Source organism: Scardinius erythrophthalmus (genome assembly GCF_964197995.2).
Source record: "Scardinius erythrophthalmus genome assembly, chromosome: 19".
NCBI lineage: Eukaryota > Metazoa > Chordata > Actinopteri > Cypriniformes > Leuciscidae > Scardinius > Scardinius erythrophthalmus.
This window is the reverse complement of record NC_138239.1, coordinates 15,441,355-15,463,697: the sequence shown is the minus strand read 5'-3', so window position 1 is coordinate 15,463,697 and position 22,343 is coordinate 15,441,355. Positions and strand designations below refer to the sequence as shown.

The following is a 22,343-nucleotide window of genomic DNA, read 5'->3' as shown; positions in this document are numbered from 1 at the left end:
AACTTTTGATTGGTAGTATATAATGTTATTTTTGAATGACATAATATTAAATCTTTCTTTATTTACACAGGTTTCCTTTGGATTCATAATAAATTATAAATAGTACGTTTTATCCTGAGCTTTACAAAAATCCCTGCCATCATCTCCAAACAAACCAGATTTGGGTATTATGAAACAGCTGAAATGGAAGTCATGATAATAATCTTGTGTGTGTGTGTGTGTGTGTGTGTGTGTGTGTGTGTGTGTGTGTGTGTGTGTGTGTGTGTGTGTGTGTGTGTGTGTCGCGCGCGCACCAGCTCCCCCTGCGGGTGCATGAGGAAAACAGCAGTAGAGGCGCGCATACGTAACCTGCATGTGTTTGTGGGGTGGAGGAGAGGCGACTACTCAAACTCTGAGCAAGCGCCATATAGAAACGCCACCGCAGGAACAAGAAGACCTTTTTTGTAGGTACATTAAAAATATTTGCTGTGATGTAGTATATATGTTTTACAGGCAGGGACGTGCAAATGTTTTCCATAATTTCCGCGAGCTCTTCATGCAGATGGTCCGGTGCAAATGTAGCACGTCATTAAAATGGCGCCAAAAGATTAAGTTGAGATGCAGCAGACGATTCCCTCAATGAATGTCTACATGCATTTGGCCTCCTTATTAATTCCTATAAGTTAACGGTGCTGTTTGCCTTGATATTTGGTTGTTACTTTGAATCGCATAGCTGCTGGCCGTGCGCGCGCATGTGTATGTGTGTGTGCGTGTATGTGTGTCCAAGCGTCATGTCGTAAGTTGGGCGCGCGCGTCCTGGCCTGACTGCGGCTTATGTTATTTAGCCTAAAAGTTTTGGTATTGAACCAGCAAATGATACCAAACGCATGTCGATGTCTTGCAATTTTAGTTTATAAATGAATTGTGATTAGGTTTCAGAGGGATGTTTGATATTTTTCCGCATGCAACGGTCTGGGTTGGTCCGATTTCATCTCTGCCGTGATGTTGGGAAAATAACGGTAGAAATTTTTCTTTAGGATTTGCGCTAGAAGTTAAATCTGCCAAATGTATGTATCTGCCAATAGAACTTAGTTTTCTGATCGAACGAATGTAGCGACATATTTTTTTGTTGTTGATGCTATAGGTTGGTGTTTAAAGATACCAACGTGGAGCATAGGTTGTGTATTAAACACTGTAGAATTACTGTTATATATATATATTTAATTACTATTATTAAGATAAATAATGTTTTTAATTTCTAACTGGCATTAAAACGAACAGCTATGTGACGTCAAGAGGCGTGGTCTGTCAGCAGCGTCACATGAAGCGTTTGCACTGCGTGAACTGCTGTTGTTTATACGGAGTGAGACGGTTTGCTATATGCAGGCAGAATTAAAGGGTTTATAATTTTAGTTTTTCCTTTGCCATCTGGTCATGCTGTTGAAATTGGCTGATAGTTGTGAGATGTTGAAGTATTTTAAACTTTATGATTTTGGTTAAATTCATATAAACGCAAGTTGGGCAGACTAAACTATTTTCAGTGTTTTTATAAACGAGTTTGCTTAGTCGCATGAATATATTAATAAAAAACGCTATTTCCTTTGTTAATGTTGTTTTATGCTCTTTAATGAAAAGTAGTTGTGCTTTGTGTTAAGTGGCTAAAAATTCGGTCTATGTCTAAAGCTGGAAAGTGCATGAAAAATACAAGGATTAATTTTATTTCTCAGTGAAACTGGGCTGTCAGTCTACTGTTATTGCTTTTGATGTCCCAGGCATGTGTGCATTGCACAGAAGTGTGACAATTTGTTATTTTGCAACACATAGTTTAAAAATATATAATTGATTTGCTTTTATATACAGAAGCTGATGGTATAGATCCAGGTATCCTGTTATGGTACAGCAGTAGGTCAGTGTTGTTATTTGATTTGACTGCTCGATATGACATTTGAAAAATTACATTTGTTTGTTTCAAACTGATATCTTTATCAGAGCAGAATAACCTAAACTTTAAGGTGAAGTGTGTAAAATGTCATGCACACGCCCCCGTTTGCCAATGTCCCGCCCTCAGACCCACGGTATTGGTTGAACCGACGTTGTTATGTCCAGATGCTCAACCAAACAGCAACAGTTGTATAGCGCCACATTGTTTACACTTTTTGAAGGAGTCAGCTACGACTCTGTATTACTTAGAAGTTGAATCTGCATACCGGTATTAGGCTGAGATGCAATTATATGAAGTCTAATATTAAGAATTTTAACATCATTTAATTTGAATTAGGTTTAAGTCAAGTGTTATTTAACTCTAAATCTGTCTCTACTGGATTCAGTCTGTCAAGTTGTGGCTGGCTGAGGGAAGCACAAGCACACAGTGGTGATCTCTGCAGGATCAGTTTTCAGGAATGTTCTGCTAATGTTTGATCAACCTCTGCAGATTTCTGCATCACTGAAAGGCCACAGCAGCTGAGGATGAAGCGAAGCCGTGTCCCAAGCACCAGTGAGGACTCGGACAATGGAAGTAAGTAAACAGACACTATTTTCTAGTACCAACTTGCCTAGAGAAACCTAGGGTGGTTCTCATGTCTTATTTGTTCATCCTTATTTCCTTTCCTTGCGTCTCAGATCCTCCCCCCTTAGGATGCGAGGGAAGGATGCAAGGAAAGAAAATAAGGATGGAAGAATCGAAGGAAATCATATTTGTGTATTGGAATATTCTTGATCGCTCAAGTGTCTTTTCAAAGCATCATCATCTGTATCTTATGTTCTGTCCTTATGTTTTTGAACTATGGTTATTTAAGAAATTGCTAATAAATATTAATTGTGCCCCTCATCATTGTGTGATTGCAAGGGAAAACATAAACTAAAATTATTGTTAAAGATGTGAAGGGAGAGGAGAATTTAAACAGGTTTCAGTTTTTTCATTAAGAGAGTATAGGATACACCTGTGCACCTCTAGGCGCTTCCTCACTCCTCGTTCCTTTCCTCCTCACGGTGCAATTAGAAAATTGAGATGCTATTGAAAATTGCAGTATTTTTCTTCATGATGGCTTTGATTGGTTGCCTTTTTTTCTTTTTTCTTTTACAGAATATTGCAGTGTTTATTATAAATAATTTCTCCGCACTCGTCGTTATTTTTCTTTAAAATGTATGTGCCCTTGAAATCTTTCCAAACTTGTCCTCTCAAGTTTCAAGTTAACCTCTCAACAACATCTTTTTTCTCTGATGAAGTGTGCCCCGGACAAGAGATCTGGACAATAGCAAACTATCACTCACATGAGATTGCCGCAATTAGGAAACAACGATAATCCAAGCCCAGCACTACTTTTTTTGTGTTTTTTTGTTTTGTTTAAGAAGCCGTTTCACTTGGAAATATGTTACAATAGAAGAGAAACAAAGATGTTTTAGCATTCAGCCCTTTAGCTATAGCCCCACAACCCCTCTCCTTATATAAACTAATACTGCCATTCGCTGAAATGAAAATGATCATTATTGCTGCTAATAACATGAGTAGTCTCTCTCGCAGTCATACAATTTATGTCCTCAGTTCATAGAGTAGCATGTTTTTCTGTCTCTTTCAGGTATCTCCACGTCCTGGTCTCAGCACTCCAAGCACAGGAAACAGAATGGAAAGAGACCCTCAGAGGTACGTGGGACTGTCTTGCACTCAGACTACTGCCCCAATACGACCCTAACAGATGAAGATGATAATGTCGTAGATATATGTTGCTCTGTCACAAACACAAATCTTTTCATGCAACCCCTCTTCTCTCTCTCTTCCAGGTGTTCAGGACAGATCTGATCACCGCTATGAAGCTGCATGATTCTTACCAGCTGAATCCAGAGGATTATTATGAGCTGGCCGATCCCTGGCGACAGGAGTGGGAGAAAGGGGTACAAGTCCCTGTCAGTCCCAACTCCATACCACAGTGTACAGTGCGGTATGACATTTATTTATTTTTTTACCTGTCAAACTAATCTTATTTAGTGGTGGTTGCCATTAAATCTAAATGTACTAATTAAAAATTAAATCTATTTATGTGTTTTTCTTTCTTTTTTTTCACTACAGCACTGTAGCTGCGAAAAGCCCTGCTCCTCTATTCATCAGGCCGAAGAAACTCATTCGCTCATCTGAGTCATCGATGCTGGGGTACGTGGGTATTCAGACACTAGCTGATGGAATGTGTCGTTATGACTTGAATGAGGAGGATGTAGCTTGGCTGCAGATCACTAATGAGGAGTTCAGTAAGATGGGTGAGCATATCCAGTCTGGAGTTTTCATTTTACCCATTATGCACTCAAATTTCTTGCACCCTGTGGAAACAAATGTCACGTCAGGCTAACTGGTTTGCCTGTAGGCATGCAACTTCTGGATGAGCTGACAATGGAGCGGGTCATGGAGGAGTTTGAGCGCCGTTGCTATGACAACATGAGCCATGCCATGGAAACGGAGGAGGGGCTTGGCATAGAGTACGATGAGGATGTGGTGTGTGATGTCTGTCAGTCCCCTGACGGCGAGGATGGCAACGAAATGGTGTTCTGTGACAAGTGCAACATCTGTGTGCATCAGGTATGTGTGTTTGGGCACCTGAGTGTTTGAAAGCATGTTAGAGCTTTGAGGCTGCCCCTCTTAATATTCAACTAGAAGAGGCTTAGTCGACCAAAAATTTTTGTTTTTTTCGTCGGTTAGCCGCAGAAAAAAAAAACTCCTACTGTGGCGTAGTCACGCAGTCCGTGAGGGATCGTTAACGGCAGTTCTTTGTGGTATTTACAGTATGTCGGGCAGGAAATCCAAACGTTCTCCGATCATCCATCAACCTCAAATATGGCTTATGATTTGAAACATGGAAGTAGTAGCAACTTTACTTGGCCACTCACTCTGTTAACCTAGATAAATGTGCGCTATTATTAGGCGCATATCCAAGTTTGTGCGAAGTGTTAAAGCTAAAGTATAGTGCACTTACTGCATTACATGGAGGCGGCTGTGCGATCACTTGCATTTTTTCCTGATAAGAGCTGAAGCAACTTAAAATACGTTGTGCTTTTGTAAAATAACTGGATGTGCTTTCTGCCGTCTCGTCACAAAAATGAAACGAAACTCAGCATATAGGTTACTTGCCTCACAGACAGGTTATCTATCTTTTATCTTTAGAAAGCTTAAAAAATGCCTACTTTTGAATGAACCAGTTAATATAAAAACCTACCCTCTGTAATCCGTATGAAAGGTGCATTTCTCTCTAAAGGTGCGTCGACTGCGGAGTTGGTGAGTCGGCATCGCAACTTCATTGAAGCTGACACTGACTCAGAAAACACTAGTTTATTAATAAGTCATTAAAATGTCTCCTTGCTATTTTTTCTGATACATTCATAGTCGTTTTGCTGGTGCTTTGCAACAAGCTTTATGCGTGCACTTGAGTGCAGAATAGGCTATATATTACACCTATATATATATTAAAGGCTCATTATGGTTTAGTCCCCCCCCCCCAGTATATATTTAAGTAATTACATTAATATAAACATGCGATTAGTCGACTAATGGCTTAAATGAACGACTACTAGTCGACCAGAAATGAATTGCATAACAATGTACCTCCCCACAGGCATGTTACGGTATACTGAAAGTTCCTGAGGGCAGCTGGCTTTGCCGTACCTGCGCGCTGGGCATCTTTCCCAAATGCCATCTCTGCCCTAAAAAAGGTGGAGCAATGAAACCCACCCGCAGTGGCACCAAGTGGGTCCACGTCAGCTGTGCCCTCTGGATACCAGAGGTAAGGATGCACGCACAAATTAAGACTTTTAAAGAGATTGCATTAATGACTCGGAAGAGTACAATGTGAGCTCAGACTGGACTGTTGTGTGCTCTTTATCTATAGGTAAGCATTGGTAACCCTGAGAAGATGGAGCCTATCACTAATGTGTCTCAAATACCCAGCAACAGATGGGCTCTAATATGCTGTCTGTGTAAAGAGAAAACAGGAGCTTGTATTCAGGTACAGAGTGCTGATGTTTATCTATTTTTATGCTGTTCATGCAGATATTCAGAACCTTCCAGAGGGCACTTAAAGTTAAAGCACTTAGTAATTTTTCTCTTAATAAAAAGTTTAAACATATGAATTAAATAGTACTGTATAGAAAACATTTTTGAAATTCTGTATATTCACATGAGCCCAAATGACCAGATTTTTATCTTTATATAATTTATATATCTTTTTTATATGTTTAATGTTTAAATGTAGAATTTGGTTAATTAATAAAAAATCAAACAAAGAAAATTCTGCTTCACATTTTCCCCATCTTCTGCGGTTTAATCCTGACATCATCTCTTTCCAAATCCCCCTAGTGTTCTGCCAAAAGTTGCCGTGTGGCGTTCCATGTGACCTGCGGTCTGCATTGTGGGTTGAAGATGAACACGATCCTCACAGATGCAGATGAAGTCAAGTTCAAATCGTTTTGTCCTAAGCACTCAGGCATGGACTGGAATGAGGAAGAGGGGGATGATGACAGGCCAGTGAAGGTCCCGACCAGTGAAGACAGAAGGAGAAATAGGGGAGCAGACATCTCATCCTCTTCACAGCCCAGACTTGCACAAAACACAGAAGAGACCAGACTCAGTGAGCGTAAGCTTCGAGTCCAGCAGCTCGAGGATGAATTCTATCGCTTTGTCGCCGCTGATGAAGTTGCCGAGCACCTGCAGTTGCCCCTAGAGATGGTGGACTTTTTGTTACAATACTGGAAGTTGAAAAGGAAAGTGAACTTTAACCAGCCGCTCATCATGCCGAAGAAAGAGGAAGAAGATAGCCTTGCCCGGCGAGAACAGGAAGTGCTTTTGCGGCGACTCCGCCTCTTCACGCATTTACGACAGGATCTAGAGAGGGTACGTTTTGCAGAGCCACATTACCACCTTCAGAATGGGCTTAGATCAGTATGAGGAAAGATAGCAGCAGCCAATCACAGCTCAGGACAGTTAGATAGCAGGATCCAATCTCTGCCTTCCCTGATTTCAAATGAACAGTTAGTGAGTTGCAGACAGTTCAATGTAGTTCATATTTTATCAAGGTTTTAAACTAGTTTTATCATTAACATTTTACATAGTTTCATTGTCACACCACAGTCATTATCACACCTGTATCTTTACCTTTAGACCATAAAATATGTTGTTAGGCCAAACCCAAATAGAAAATATACACAATATCCCCTTCTTCTTTTTTTTTTAATAGGCGGGCTTAAACATCAGTTGTGAATGAATTTCAATTATTAGTCTGATAGGAAGAAAACAGAAAGGAATGTGATATAACTGAACTCCAGCCACAAGAATTATGTTTGTAATCTAAAAACTATTCCCACTTCAAAAAGGAATATTTAGACAAATAATAAACCATTTTTACAGAGCAGTTGATGTAAGTGCTTTGAGCACAAACTTTTTCATTTTTACTTTGAAACCCTCTGAAACGTTGGCCTGTTTTTCTTCTCAATTATAAATGTTTTCGGTAGATCTTGTCTTCAACCCAGAACATTCTTTTAATGTGTCATTTACCCATAAGCCTCTGGTTTCTCATGATGAGAGCATGTCTTCCATGTAAGAAAACTGACTCCCTTATGTCTTTGCAAACCCATTAATGTTCTTAACACATTTTTATTATATAACACACTATTTTTTAAATTCTGAAAGTCCATCCAAACAAACCTTTCATGCATTAAAAAGTTCAAATATACACAAGAAAAGTAATCCAAATAAATCAAGTGGTTTAACCCAAGAGATAATAGCTTTACATGAAGAACCGATTTCATTCAGGGTTTTGTTAATACTGTATATAAACATTGGTCAAAGCACATACATAGAGCACATCAAATATGGAAGTTCAACTGTGCCTGTTTGACACGAGAGAACAAACCTTATAGGTTGTCGCATGTCAAGAAGGATGAGAGAAAATCAGAAATGTCTTTATTTGTGTTTTGAAGATGAATGAAAAACTTTGCACTTCTTTTTAGTATATTTCATATTTCTTGCATGCATGTATGTGTTCAGGTGCGTAATTTGACGTACATGGTCAGCCGCCGGGAGAGGATTAAACGGACCGTGTGCCGAGTGCAGGAACAGATCTTTCATCACCACGTCAGGCTGCTCGAGCAGGGACGCGTTGCCGGTTAGTATGATGCTTACTACACTCACTGAAATAGTTTTTTCCCCTCCTTTTTAACTGTTACCTCTTCCTTTTTCTCTCCTGATCAGGTATATCCTCCACTAGACGTTTGGAGGAGGCCATGTTTTACTTTCGAACAGTGCCACCCGTGCCTGCGTCCCCCCAACCTCTAAAGGGTCACTGCGGGCAGAACAGCGCCCTGGGCTCCACTGAGAAGGGGAGCAACCCTTACAGAGTCTCAAGGCATATCGAAGCAGACAAGCCTGCAAAGATTCCCAGACTGGACAGCATGGTCATGGACAACGTTCCCAGTTCTGGGGTCATTGATTCAGGCTCTGGAGCTTGTAAAATTCAGAAAAACGAGACATCGGCGTCAGCTACAGCAAAACGTTCGGAGGGCAGGCTTAGGGGTGGTGATTCTCATAGAAGAGATGAGGAGAGCGAGTGCCCCCTGGAGGACAGGAAGAGGAGCAAGCTGTGGGAACAGGTGTCCATCAAAGACAAACTCAGACAGTCGAAGTCTATTGAGGATAAGACAGAGCTCGACAACACGGATGAAAGATTGTTGCTGTCTCACAGCAGAACCTCTTCTAGTTCTCCGACCATGTATAACGGATCGCCGAGGAAGACAAACGCGAGCCAACATCAGGGAAAATTAGTGCCAAATGGAACAACTAGGCGGCATCTGAAAAACTGGGGCAGTTTCAGAATCCCCAAACGGAGTGAGAGAACATCAGCAGGGAAAGATGTGCAGGACAGAAACGACGTGGTGGACCAAACTTCCTTAAAAACTTTTAATACAAGTCCCGCCGCCGCCTCCCCTCAAATTAGGACCCGGCTGCGGACAGGAAGTGAGAACCGAAGCCACGTGGAAGAGTCTGATCTTGGCCAATCAGAGCAGGGCAAGAGGTGTCACGCCCAAAGACTTCGAAGCCCGATGACTAGACGTTACGGTTCGGACGTGATCCAACGTGGAGTACTTGCATCATAAAATGTGTCCAAAATTTTTATTTTTGTCCTCTTCATTTGCTTTTCAATGAAAGGTGAACAGGTGGATTGATATTTATTTTTCTATTCTGTAATTTTCTGCTGTTGCTGAAACTATTTTTTTGGTGTGTTCATTAAAAACCAACGCAGAACGTTTCAAAGACCAAACAATTGGCTGATGAAGAAGAAAAATATCTTCTTAATAATGAATGAGACTTCAAATCAGGTGAAATAACTGGCACAATTCATAGATAAGTTATGAGCACTTGTGAGGATGTTACCAGCGTGAAACAAAGCCAGTACGGCCCAACTGTCTTAAGTCCCATAGAATTACTGCACTTAACTGAGCACTTAACTGTTTAAAAATACTGACCACAACAGTCTAACCAGTGTCCAAAATTTAGGAAAGACTTTAATTTATTTCTCAGTATTTAGCTAACTTAAAAGGCCATCATGTTGTGTATGTTTGAGATGTGCCATACTTACCATGTGGCACCTTTTCCTTCTCAGGTAAAATCTGCTTATATTTGTACTTAATTTATAGTGTTATGTCTTTCTTTTTTCAAACAAACTGAGTGTGTGTAACAGGTCAATGCCTTATATGTACTCTCTTTGGTCTTGAAGTAATTCCTTTCCAGAAAAATACAAATAAAAAGCAACTCTTTCAGTTAACCATATTCTTCAGCAATAGATGGACACTGTAGATCCAGACAGATCCACAATCAGTATGATGAAATTGACACATAATGGATGTCAGAAAGGCTTTTAACAATCATTTACTTCCAGTATCCATTACTTTGAATTTACTTTTTGCACTTGATATTAAACAATAACTCAAGACACTATCATAGATGTAATGAAGACACTTGTGTTGAAAGGACTGATCTTCTTGACATGGTTGCCTTGGAGCAGTACTCAAAATATGTGTTCTTGCATCTTTTCTTTATAGCTGTAAATGTCTCTTCTCATGCAAAATGTGAGTCGATCTCCTCGAGAAAAAGTTTATCTTGTGCCTGAGTGTTTTTGTTAAGATGTTGCACTAGAACATTAGCCAGAGAGCTTGGTCTAACCGTGCTCAGAGAAAAAAAAAAAAGTTTCTACATGTTTATATAATCGAGCACTGCTGTATTTTTCTTCTTTGTTTTTCTTTTATTCTTATGCAATACTTTAGTTTTGTTGCAGATTGTGAATAAATTTTCTTGAGGTTACTTCTGGAAATGTCTGGATCTGAAGTTTTCTGCATTCATAATACAGGGCTCCAGACTAAAGAAAAACACAATCATAGACATCGTGACTCCTAAAATTAAACCATATTTGGAAATCAGATTACTTTTTAGTTGTTAAAAATAGTTTATTTCCCTTCTGATGCTGTCATTGTAGTGATTCTGATTCTATGTGTGCCAAATAAAATGGCGACATCAATCTTTTTCACTTACAATTTATGACATTCTGGCCTTACTCTGTTAACTTTGACCTGTAATATTTTGAGACATTTTTGAATATCTTTTAGAATATTTTTTATTAGGACAAAACTGTACATATGTGTAGCTTTAAAAACAAACAGTTGCCGATTCATTTCAAATCTGTTAAAATAAATGATTCATTATTCAGTGATGTAATCAGCTGCAAACTCAGTAATGAATAAATGAGTCACTGAGTCTGATTCGAACAGCAAACTCACAAACAAATGTTTGAATCTTTTCAACTGACTCCTTGAAAAGAACAAGGATAAGCCAACAAATTGTTGACCAATCAAGCATCGCAGTTGTTTAATGCAGGAAACACTGGCATGTCTTAAGATGTAGCCTGATTACCACCAACATACAATATAACATCTGAAGATCAGTGTTTTTCCATCTCACCAATGGCGTTCTAGTCTTGAGCCCTAAAATGCCACTAGCACTGTCAAGGTCATGGGTTTGAGTTTCAGGAATTGCATGAACACAAAATATATACCTTGAATACAACCTAAGCTGCTTTGGATCAGTGTCTGCAATGTGCATAAATTCAGTTCACAATATTATAGCCTAATATTTGAACAATCTTATATTAAAGCCTTTTCTATTAAGAGTGCAAATGTCCTGGTAATACAACAATTACATTGATGTAACATCCTTAACAGCTCTAACTGATTCTAGTTTCCACCAATTTAATTTTTAACAAAAAACGTTTTCAGCTCAAGGCAGAAACCTACATTGTTTTAACCTACATTTCATCACCAAATCGAGTCCTAAAAATAAAACTATGATCCCATCAAATGCTAAGACACTTGTCAGTACTGTTCTTCAAGTTTTTCATTATCATATCCAGACTCTTAAATTGGACTTTTCAATTTTTAAAGTCCTCAAAGTTCAATAATATCCTAAACGGGCAGGGAATGTGCAGTTAATGGTGTGTGCTCAGATATGACCGGTCCTCTTCCGTTGGTCGTTTGTTCATGTTGGTATGTTTGGTATCTGTATGTTTGGTAGCACATGTAAGTCCAGAGAATGTCTGCTATGTGTTATCAACTGATGGCATGTCGTGTATTGTCACAATTGTTGAGCCACTGTTGGTGCTGAGATGCTCCCCATTACTCCGCTCCATGTTTCCCAGTTCGACCCGTGGAATGCGGAACCCGTTGTCTGAGGACGTGTTAGACTGCGCAAAGCTTCCAGAAACTGAGTTTGCGCCCACGTTGCTCATGGCCATGTTTGTATTTGTAGTGGTTGAAGACACTTTCTTCCGTGGTTTGCTGGAGCCTCCTGCCATCATCCTTTTCGCATGCGTTCTCCTGTCATAAATGATTGAAAAAATGGATTGATAAATAGATAAAAGTTGTTCAAAAAGAATAAAATTAAAGTATGTAAGGATGGGTACCATGTTGGTTATCGGCCGATATTGAATTAATTATATATATATATATATATATATTAAGGGGTGGTTCACTTTTCTAACTTTAGTTAGTGTGTAATGTTGCTGTTTGAGCATAAACAACATCTGCAAAGTTACAATGTTCAAAGTTAGAAGCGAAAGGGAGATATTTTCTTCTAAAGAAATTGATTTTTAAGGACTTCAACAAAGGACTGGTAGGGACTACAAGACATTTCTCCCGGGTTGGTGACATCACTAACCCTAAAATGTACATAAACCCCGCCCCCGGGACGCAATTTATAGATTATCAAGACAGAATATGCTAATCAATGACTAGAAGATAACTACACATAAGCTACATAAATTCATCAACTAAACATTCAGAAATGTCCTGTTGCATTCTACATGTTGTCACTTCTTCTCGAGTCTCTCCATCATTGTCTGACTCCGGTTTGAACATAAAAGGCTAAAAGTTTTAGAAATTTTCAGTGCATGTCTGTGTGAGGACACAAGCTGTTGAAGCTCCGCCCTCTGTGCCAGGAACAGCATCAGATTATTTGCATTTAAAGGGACAGACACAAAACCGGTGCGTTTTTGCTCACCCTCAAAAAGTGACAATTTTAACATGCTATATAAAAATATCTGTGGGGTATTTTGAGCTAAAACTTCACATACAGACTTATTCTACATCTTCTGAAAAGGGCATAATGCTAATAATGCACAAAATGCTAATAATTGAACTCTTTCCCTCCCAGTGACAGAATTTTCCGTCATTTATGAGGCAATGGCTGCGTCCGAAAGCGCATTCTCTCTTGAGTAGGTACTTATTTTGAATGAGTAATTACTTCAGGACCGCTAAAAAAGTATGTTTTTTATGAGTGTGTGTAGTATGTACTACATTCGCCACCATATTGTCATTCTCATGTGGTATACCAGCATCAGTTACGTTGCTTCACTGCCATTCATTAACCCTCTCCCGTAGACTCATGAGATAGTGAAGTGTGCAAAAATAGTATGCACACTTTTATGAGTACAGTGAATTCGGACATACATGTTTTGACACATACTGTTTTTCCACCAACTACATAGTAGGGAAGTACGCGATATTGGATGCAGCCATAGCTTTCCTGCCATTGACGGAATTAGCAGGCTTTCCGTGTTTTCACTATTATATGTTAGGGGGCGCAATTACGTTACTTCTGAAAGAATACAGAATCTCCGTAACTAAACACAGAACAGAAACAAGCCATAAAAGCATTGCTTATGCACATCATGGTAGTCTTTTTGAGGGGGAAAACCTCAATTTTTTCAGCTTTTTGTTTAAAATGTTGCTTTTTTTATGAAACTTACCCACATTCAAGAGTTGATTAAAAAATGCATGAAGCTTTTCATACTGTACATTATAATGTGATGCTTAAATTAACTTATATTATACTGATGACTTGATGATCACTAAAATAATAAACCATATAAATCAATTTAGTTCTCTTAATTAAACAGATCTGAATCTTCCATAACCTGTTCCATTCAGCCCTGAGAACATTTTAAGAGTGTCTTTGTCCTCAAATGGATTTTGAGAATGTCATGTCTATTTTTAGGCCTCATTAAAAGGTCTGTCTAAAACTGTCCTGCTATTGTGAGGAGATAGACAAGGTGTTCTGTTCACATCATGGTATGTAACTCATTCATTATGGTTTACATCAAAATGTTGCCATACCTGTTGTACGTCTTGAGGACTATAAGCAAAAACGTGAGAATGATGATTATACCAATGACGATTATAGCTATCATGGCTCCTGAGCCTGTGAACACAACAAACAGGGAATGTTTTATTAGACATATTGTGAACATTAAGCTTAGGGTTGGGAAGATCACATGTTCCCTTCCAATCATTCAATGAAAACCTCAATACGAATAAAGCCAAAACTGTAAGAAAAAAAAATTGTAAGCAAAATTCTCTAGTTAAAAAAAGACATCAATAAAGACATTTAGAGAAGTGCGTTCATTTGATCACAAAATGAGTAAAGCAATAGTAGAATACACAATACAAAATTGAATGTGAATCTTTTAAAACATGCTGTAGAACAAGTTCCAGGAGAATGCTCATGCTCTCACACAGAGAGTGGCGTTGTGCAACACCTTCAGGCTGTCAACACTGGACGTATCAAAGTGAATGTTCCAAATAAATTTTTCCTTCACGTCAGAAGTATTTACACCTGGTATTAAGATGCGTTTTGGTCGATCGGATCACAAGTTGACGCCGCTAAATACAGGTGTAAACGGGGTCTAAAATGTTTTGATCTTGTCCACTTTCGACCACTTTCAGAGGTAGTCGAAAACGCATTCGACCGGTTTGCGATGCTCACGCGGTCGAACGTGTTCAAACAGCCACAGAAGACCCCCTGCTCTCCACCTACTGACATAATGCGTGAACATTATGGGAAGCACGCTAGCCAGACGAGATTTAAACTTTAGCTATTAGAGTAGAAACGAAAGCTGTCCATTAGATCGAAAGATCTGAAAAAACCCCATACATGCATAGACCCTCGAAGAAATCAGGACAGAAGTGATTGAAAGTGGACAAAAGAGACAGATGGTGTGTTTCCGTCGTCTACTTGTGATCCGATCGACCAAAAAGCATCTCAATACCAGGTGTAAACGGGGCCATAGAGTGTCCCACAGATCTGAAACTTACTCTGCGTGAGGATTTGGTCTCTAGACTTGGTGGCGGCTGTGGTGTTCTGTGTTGTTGTGGATTGGGTCACGGATGATGTGGCCGCCCTTTGCATCTTTAGATTTGTCCTGGAAAAAAAGATACAAAAAAACAAGAAGGGAAAAAATGTTTAAACATACAATACCACTTTGGTTTATAGATTTTAATTTACAATTCATAAACAAGCAAGGAATGATTTAATGTTATCATTTTACTTCAACAACAACAACTGCTGTGCCTTTGGCTCTACGGATTTTGAAAAGGCTGTTTGCATTGTATAAAACAAAGTGTTAATTAGTCCAAATTGCTGTTTTGGGGACTTTAACCACACTGAATTCATGATTCATTATGTTCAGTAAACTACTAATTAGTTTAGAAATCCTATTTGTGAATTATAGTCTCAAAACGGTCATTTTATTTTATACTGCTTTTACTGCTAATTCTACATCTACAAGGCCTATCTGCCACCAAGATTTCATTTCAGCTCCCTGTTTATGTGTTTTAGGCACTTGGAAGAGTGATTATATGTTTAAATAGGTCAATCTGTTGAAAAATGCCTGAGAGGTGTATATCATTCTCCCATATATCTGTCAGCAATAAACATCTCACACCCATCAACTTCCGTTTTTTTTAATCGCTTAATGCAGCACAGTGTGTCCAGCTCCATTAGTCTGTCCAGCAGAGTCATGGTCCATATTGGAACAAATTTGTTTGTACTCGGTGAACTCTCAGTTCTGGTGCATTGCTGATGTACTCGCCGCAACCTCAAAATTACACAGCTGCTGTTGGTTTTAGATTTAACTGACTCTGGAGTATCCTCGGCAATACAATCAGAGCTGCTTCAAATGAAAATGGCTTTGGCTATAAAAAGCTGAACAACCCAGAACACACATGATCTCCGTCCATTTCTCCCAAATCACTCAACCAAGTGCATTCATACATTGAAAATCCTTGCAGACTCTCTCCCTCCTACACGATCACACACTTTCCAGCACATGTAAAGTCTATTCTTCACCTGCTGATTATATTCAAATAAACTGGAAACTACAAAACATGCAAAATCTTGAGTTTCATAAGAGCTATTAAACATTTTGACAGCGTGGGCTTCACATCAGCGTTCAGGGTCTTCTCAGTCTAAATGAGCAAATCAGTGAAAAATATGTTTACCAATTGTCTAATTTTGGGACACCTTTACCTGTGATTGACTTTGGAGCGAATTAGAACTGAACCCCCACTTTATTTTGAGTTCATTTGGCTGGTCTGATAAAGATTTTTAGTAGGATATAGTATTAGACTTTTTTTTAAATCAGTATCAGATGATATTGAAAAAGTCATTGTTCATGCTCATTTCCTCTACTTTTACATTTAGATGAACACTTCTAAAGAGAACTCTGATGGCAAAGAAAATCTTTGTAAATGTCATTTTTGGAAATCTCAAAATGAGAATCTATTTTAATATGGTACATTATAATGCTGTGATGCTTGAATTCACTTGCACACAAAAAATATTTAGACAAAACAGTATGGAGTTAATATTATATGGACATAATCATCAATAAATTACTTTTAATATCAGTAACCGGTAATTTTTGTGCCTTACAATTTATATGCAGATGCATATTTACTATATGATGTTATTTATCAACAGATGTCCATCTATTATTTATCATCTCAAGGAAGTAGATCTGAGATGAGAATAGACATTTTTAGAGGCACCAAATAACCTGCATTTATTTACACAGTTGCCAAGCTCATCCTCCTATTTTCAGTGCCTCGCTTCGTAAAACAGCCTCTTCTGTTCCTGACAGGCCATAACGTCCGAGGCTGGCTCTTATGAGTATTTCTGACAGAAGCAATCAGCGCTGATGGAAAGAAAAATACAGCGCCTGTACCACCAAAGAACAGCAAATAGTTGTAAATTCTGTTGCCTGAGCTACAAGGTGAATCACAGGACATCAGCATGGAGCTTGGTTTCACACCACCATAAAACAGACCATAATACACTCTCAGGTTTGAAGTGTCAGGCTGTCCCACTTGATTTAATTTATAGCCACTGTACAATCTCACAGACGAACAGAGCTGCTGGAACAGAACAAGACAAATCTTGAATCCTGCCAGAGCCACATTTCTGCTAAATTCAACTCAACAATTTAAATCTTGGCTGAAAAACCCAAACCAAAACAAAAACCCCAAAACACTTTGCTTCTGGATCAAAAGCTGATAATTAAAATAACAATTAAACAAGCTTATTCTAAAATCAGGAAAAAAATAAAGGACAGTATCATAAATAATGTTTTATAAAAGAGCTAAAATAAAATGGTTATATTAATCAAAAAAGTGTGTTTGGCTTTAACTAATCTCATTGTCCACAGCAGTGTTGAGTAAATTACTCTAAAAACTTAATTACTAGCTACTAATTACATCATTAATAGTGCAATTAGATTACTGTACTAATTACTCTCTCTTTATAAATCCGATATCAACCGTGACACATTGAACAATACAAGGATAGGCACGAAACTGCACTTTTAGTTCTTTCAAATAAACAATATGCAGTTGCGTAAATTATTCTTGAACTGATCAAAGTGTGTAAAGGAAGAAGGTAATTAGATTATTACACCAATACTGCTCCACAGAAATACAAATCACCATATTATTCATACACATAATTGTATTAATCATATTTATCACTACTTCCAGTTTCAAAAAAGTATTAAGGAGTGTACACAATTTCGTCTCAGGTTTAGATTGAAAAAAAAAACTGTGGAGAAAACTGCAACTCTAGAAAGCATTCAGTGTGATCTTTCACTCTTTCTCAATCTGTCTATCTTCCCTTGAAGTGTTTTTTTTTTTTTCAATTGTTGCCAGCAAAAGGTGTGGTCATAACTCATTCTAAAAGATTTATTAAGTCTCTGTTTGATTGATTTCTAACAATTGGCTTATAATTATTCACTCATTTTAAATAAGCTGTTATGATTGCTTCTGACTAAAATGTAACCACTTGTCATTGGTGTAATGTAATCCACCAATCTATTAACTAATGAGTTAAACCGTAGGTCAAATTCATAAACGTATATGTGTGTCACTGTCAGTCGATTTGGTGTAACTTGATCAATTTGAGTTAAGATCAGGGTCAATATTTAACCAGTAAAAACCGATTAGATCACAGGTGCGCTCACGCATGTCTGGCCTTCAGTGCACGTCACAGCCCTGTCTACAGCCTTTCTATACACACAAGATCAGTCCTCAGTTCCCCTGACTTGAACAATGGTCCATTCATCACTTCTGTTACAGGTATGTGTCCGTCTGAAGCCGGATTCTTAAACACGTCCCCAACTCCTCACTCACTAAAAAACTACTGCTTCAAAATACACAGCATGAAAATGAACCTAGCCAGACTGTTTACAGGAACCCTCAGTATTGTTCCAGAACACCAGGACACAATAAGCAGTGACTGGCCTGCCAGAGCTTCGTCTGCAATGTCAGTCTAAGGATGCAATCAAAGTTAAAAAGAAAGTTAAAAAAGTGATTGTGTGTTTATCAGATTCTCAGAGGATGTGCAGAAAAGCACATCCTCTTGGTCCTCTCGGAAAAGGAAAAAACAACAATGTGGTAGTTCCTACTAGGAACCTCGTTAGTTCAATATCATCATTATTATGATCAGACGTTAGTCATAAACACAAAGGGAGAGGAAGAAAACTGACATCAGGCCTTCAAATATTATACATCATAACAATGTATACTGTTATTAGTTTCTCATATTATTAGGACTACACTGTAAACCCCATGTTGTCATTAATAAAGAAATCAAGTTATCGTAACTTAGCATTACTTAACGTTATATGCGCACAGAGAGTGTCCGGTATTTTCTGAGGCTGAGAAAACGTATGGTAAGTGTGAATTCATAAAACTATTTTAAATAACATGTTTGCCAGAACATAACATCAAAATTTGTTCAATGTTGTAACAGTTTTTTAACTGTATTTTCTAGCCCGACGTTGTTTTCAAGCCGTTTATTCCCGTCCGGTATTTTCTGTGAGATTTTGGCTAACTGTTACATCAGACGAAGTCTGTGTGTGAATTCATAAAATCATTGTAAATAACATGTTTACCATAAAACAACGGCAAAGTTTTTCAATGTCATATTTTATCTGAACCGTATTTTCTAGCCCACTGCCCTCAGTGGGGTCAGCCCTATGTTCCCACAGCCCTATGTTCTCACGGCCCTATGTTCCCACATTTCAAAGAATTTTTTTACTGAACATTTTGAAAATTAGGCCCTATGTTCCCACCGCCCTATGTTCCCACAGTCCTATGTTCTCTCATTTAACTATGTCCCCCTATGAAGGGTAGGTTTTAGTGCTTGTGCTGGTACAGGGATAGCCCAATTACATCCCAGACAAGTCTCCCTCCTGTGAGGGGTAGGTTTAGGTATGTTAGGGTTAGGGTTAGGGCTGTGGGAACATAAGGCTGTGGGAACATAGGACTGTGGGAACATAGACATGCTCCCCCTTCGGTTACTGCGTGCGCTGACATCATCCTGTGTTTTCAGACATTTATATCAGACGAAGGTAATGCAAACTCATAAAACCTTTTTAAATAGAGTATTTACCAAAACATAAGATTGGTTGTTGTTGATTTAAATTGAGTGCGTTTATGTTGTAAAATTTGTCTAGCTATCTTAGCTAGCTTTGTAACTGCTAACTGGTACGTTACTTAGCAACTGCTAACTACATACATTTCTAAGAAGTTAGTCATTACTTAAATATTCACTTTATTAATTAATGTTAGCCTAGCTAGTGTGTTTGAGTTAACGTATTCTCCTTTGACAAATCAGCAGACACTTTCTTCTCTGTCCTCAGAGGCTTCAGAAACAGCACTGAAGGAAGAACTGCAGCTGACTTTTGATTCATGTGAGGCAGACAAGGCAGAAAAGGTGTGTTTTAGCAACGTACTTAAAAATATATCATATTTGTTGAAGTGCAGTGTAAATTTCACTCCTTTTGTTTGATTCAAAGTGTAGAAATCTACCATGTACTTAGTTTTATAATGATGTAATTTACTGTGTATATATGATTGCTTTCAGGCCAGGTGGTAAATGCTGCCATTCTTCTCGAATGCTGCTGATCTTCAAAGAACAGAGTCATCAATAAGGTAACGCACACAGAAAGAGTTTTTGTTTGAATACCAATCAGTTTCCCAAGTTATCTTGTATTAGTTACTGAAACGGCAAGAAAGCACTTTGACTTGCTTTGATTATTTCCAGTCTTGTTGCTGTCCAACTAACAAAATTGCTTTGTATTGTTACATTTTTATTATTATATCACTCTAAGCTGTGCTTCAAACAACGAGAACTGTACAATGTATTAAGAGAAAATGTGTCTTAATTTTTTTTTTTTTTTTTTTTTTTTTTTGAAATCACAGGATCCTCCGTTCCCTGCCCCAACCATTTATCTGAAGGACTGCGGCAATGAGAACCTTTTGAACCCACAGTGGCAGTTTCCACAGGATGAGATCTCACTGATGTTAGCCTGAAGTACTGACTCTATCACACACATACAGTTGTGGTCAAAAGTTGACATAATTTTTTTAATAATAATTTTCACTCTTAATTCTGTGTCGTTACCTGGATGATCGACGACTGTTTTTTGTTTGTTTGTTTTGTGATGAATGTTCACGTGTCACTTGCTTGTCCTGGGCAGTTAAAGTGACGATTGTTCTTAAGAAAAATCCAGGTCTTGTACATTTTTTGGTTTTCCAGCATATTTTGAATATTTGAACCCATTCTAAAAGTGACTGTATGATGTTGAGATCTATCTATTCACACCGAGGACAACTGAGGAACTCACACACAACTATTACAAAGGGTGACAGATAAGTTAAAGTAGATGACAAACATGTCTGTTGTTGTTCATTACAGTGTGCTTTTAATTGTTCTGATCAATTGTTCTGATCTGGTCAATTTCACTTTGAAATGACCGATTTATAAATACATTTTCAATCAATTGATTTAATTTACTGCAAGTATTGTAATTGTATTTTTTACTGATTAAATGTTAATATACGATGTTTAGTCCATTTGCCTTTTAAGTTATCTTTACTTAATTCAATGAGAAGTCCACATTAGGTCAACTCAATTAATTAAGTTTGAATTTTCCCATTACTCAAAAAAACTTACCTCAAATCATTTGAGTAGTCTCAACTTGGTTTACAGTGTAATGCCTCAGATTTCTTCATGTGGTAACTTGTAAGTATTTGTGAAACTTGATGTAATACACTGAAAATAACAGTGCAGAAATTACTATCAAGTTTCACAAATTATTACAAAGAATTGGCAAGCATTAACTGAGTGTGAAATTTTGAAGTAGAAAGACTGAAAAGTATTTTCTTGTAAAACATATTCCAATAATCTTTGTATTTACAACTTGTAAAAACAGTTTATGACTAAATTGACCTGAATATATTACATAATACCAACAAAAAAATCATTTTTAAGGGTCAGATCAGTTAGAAATTTCATTTTAAGGTAAGAACAGCAAGAGTTTACGTTTTAGTGTATCTGCCATGAAACATGATCTGACCTACTGAGATCCGAGAGTTTGTTTACTTTAGTTAACGTGTTTACTACTATTTTAGCTGTATACAACAGATACAAAGTGAGTTGAATAATAGCCACTTATTCAACTCGCTTTGAATATACACAATCTGTCCATCTCAATAACTTTCCTACACACACATGAGGCATGCAGCCAGAGTCTCTCTGAGGTCCCAAGATGACAAATCACACACAAAACTGAATGTACGAAGTGAAAATAGGTAAAAACCAAGTAGCAATTTGGCTTACCTGTACGATCAGTTCCCTGCCGTGGGGCTTCTCTTTCCACAGAATCAATCCCTCCACTCCCCCTCCTTTAATCGACTGAAGTGAGCATAGTCCACACGCACTTTCCCTCGCACACACTGCTGCTAACAGAGCTGGGACACAAAAACAAAATGGAAACTCTGTCTGAAAGGAGTTTGAACAGGTAGAATGAGTGATTGAAAAGTGAAGAAGTTGAAAGCATTGGATGGTTTCAGCACTTGGCAGAGAGGTAGAGACGACGTACTATATCAGAGCTCTCTGGACTGAAAGCTGGTTTTTCAGGTCTGGCCTGGCCCCCAAGGCGTGCCACATTCACAACACATGCTCCGTTCTCAGTCATTACTCACCTTTAATTAAACACACACACACACACAGAGAGAGAGAGAGATAGGATTTTTGATTAACTTTCTCTGTGACTGAGAAAATCATTACAGGATTGTATTAGCACTCCTGCAGTACTCATGCAAATCAAGGGCCACAGAGAGAGCTGATGTGGTTTACAGATGATGTCTTATCAGCCTCATTGAAATATTCAATCAGATTCCCTTCTAGTACATCCTTAACAAACACTCAATTGCAATCAGATGATTTGAACTGCTAGAACATCAGAGTTGTTTTGATTCACATGGTTTTCATTTTAAATTTAACATCCTGTTTTTCTGCATCACTTAAGATAATTAACAATTCTAAGGATCAGAAATGATAAATCTGCTTTTTTTATTTTGAAGTTAAAAGATAAAGTTCTGTGTTTATGAACTGCGTAATTAATTAATTCCTGATAATTTACATTTAAGCGTAATTTACTAATATTAAT

The 22,343-nt window shown here is 38.0% G+C and overlaps 2 protein-coding genes across 10 annotated transcripts; one reads left to right on the top strand and one right to left on the bottom strand.

The window, feature by feature from the left end:
- The first annotated feature begins 282 nt into the window (after nt 1–282).
- jade1 (jade family PHD finger 1) lies at nt 283–11,356 on the top strand. Of its 9 annotated transcripts, none has more exons than XM_081394123.1 (12): nt 327–443; nt 1,840–1,885; nt 2,411–2,494; nt 3,555–3,619; nt 3,757–3,914; nt 4,043–4,227; nt 4,332–4,543; nt 5,574–5,741; nt 5,847–5,963; nt 6,314–6,847; nt 8,000–8,117; nt 8,204–10,635. In XM_081394123.1, the coding sequence occupies exons 3-12, from the start codon at nt 2,446–2,448 to the stop codon at nt 9,103–9,105; spliced, it is 2,508 nt and encodes an 835-aa protein (XP_081250249.1). In that variant the 5' UTR covers nt 327–443; nt 1,840–1,885; nt 2,411–2,445; the 3' UTR covers nt 9,106–10,635. The 9 variants fall into 9 exon arrangements, with proteins under 9 accessions (XP_081250247.1, XP_081250255.1, XP_081250249.1 ...); XM_081394125.1 differs by having other exon boundaries at nt 327–447; XM_081394127.1 differs by having other exon boundaries at nt 397–447; nt 1,843–1,885.
- Nucleotides 10,610–21,610, bottom strand: ncmap (non-compact myelin associated protein). The gene is made up of 4 exons (XM_081394130.1): nt 21,512–21,610; nt 14,650–14,756; nt 13,672–13,756; nt 10,610–11,874 (listed from the first exon to the last, which is right to left on the bottom strand). The coding sequence occupies exons 2-4, from the start codon at nt 14,741–14,743 to the stop codon at nt 11,598–11,600; spliced, it is 456 nt and encodes a 151-aa protein (XP_081250256.1). The 5' UTR covers nt 14,744–14,756; nt 21,512–21,610; the 3' UTR covers nt 10,610–11,597.
- Nucleotides 21,611–22,343: the final 733 nt, after the last annotated feature.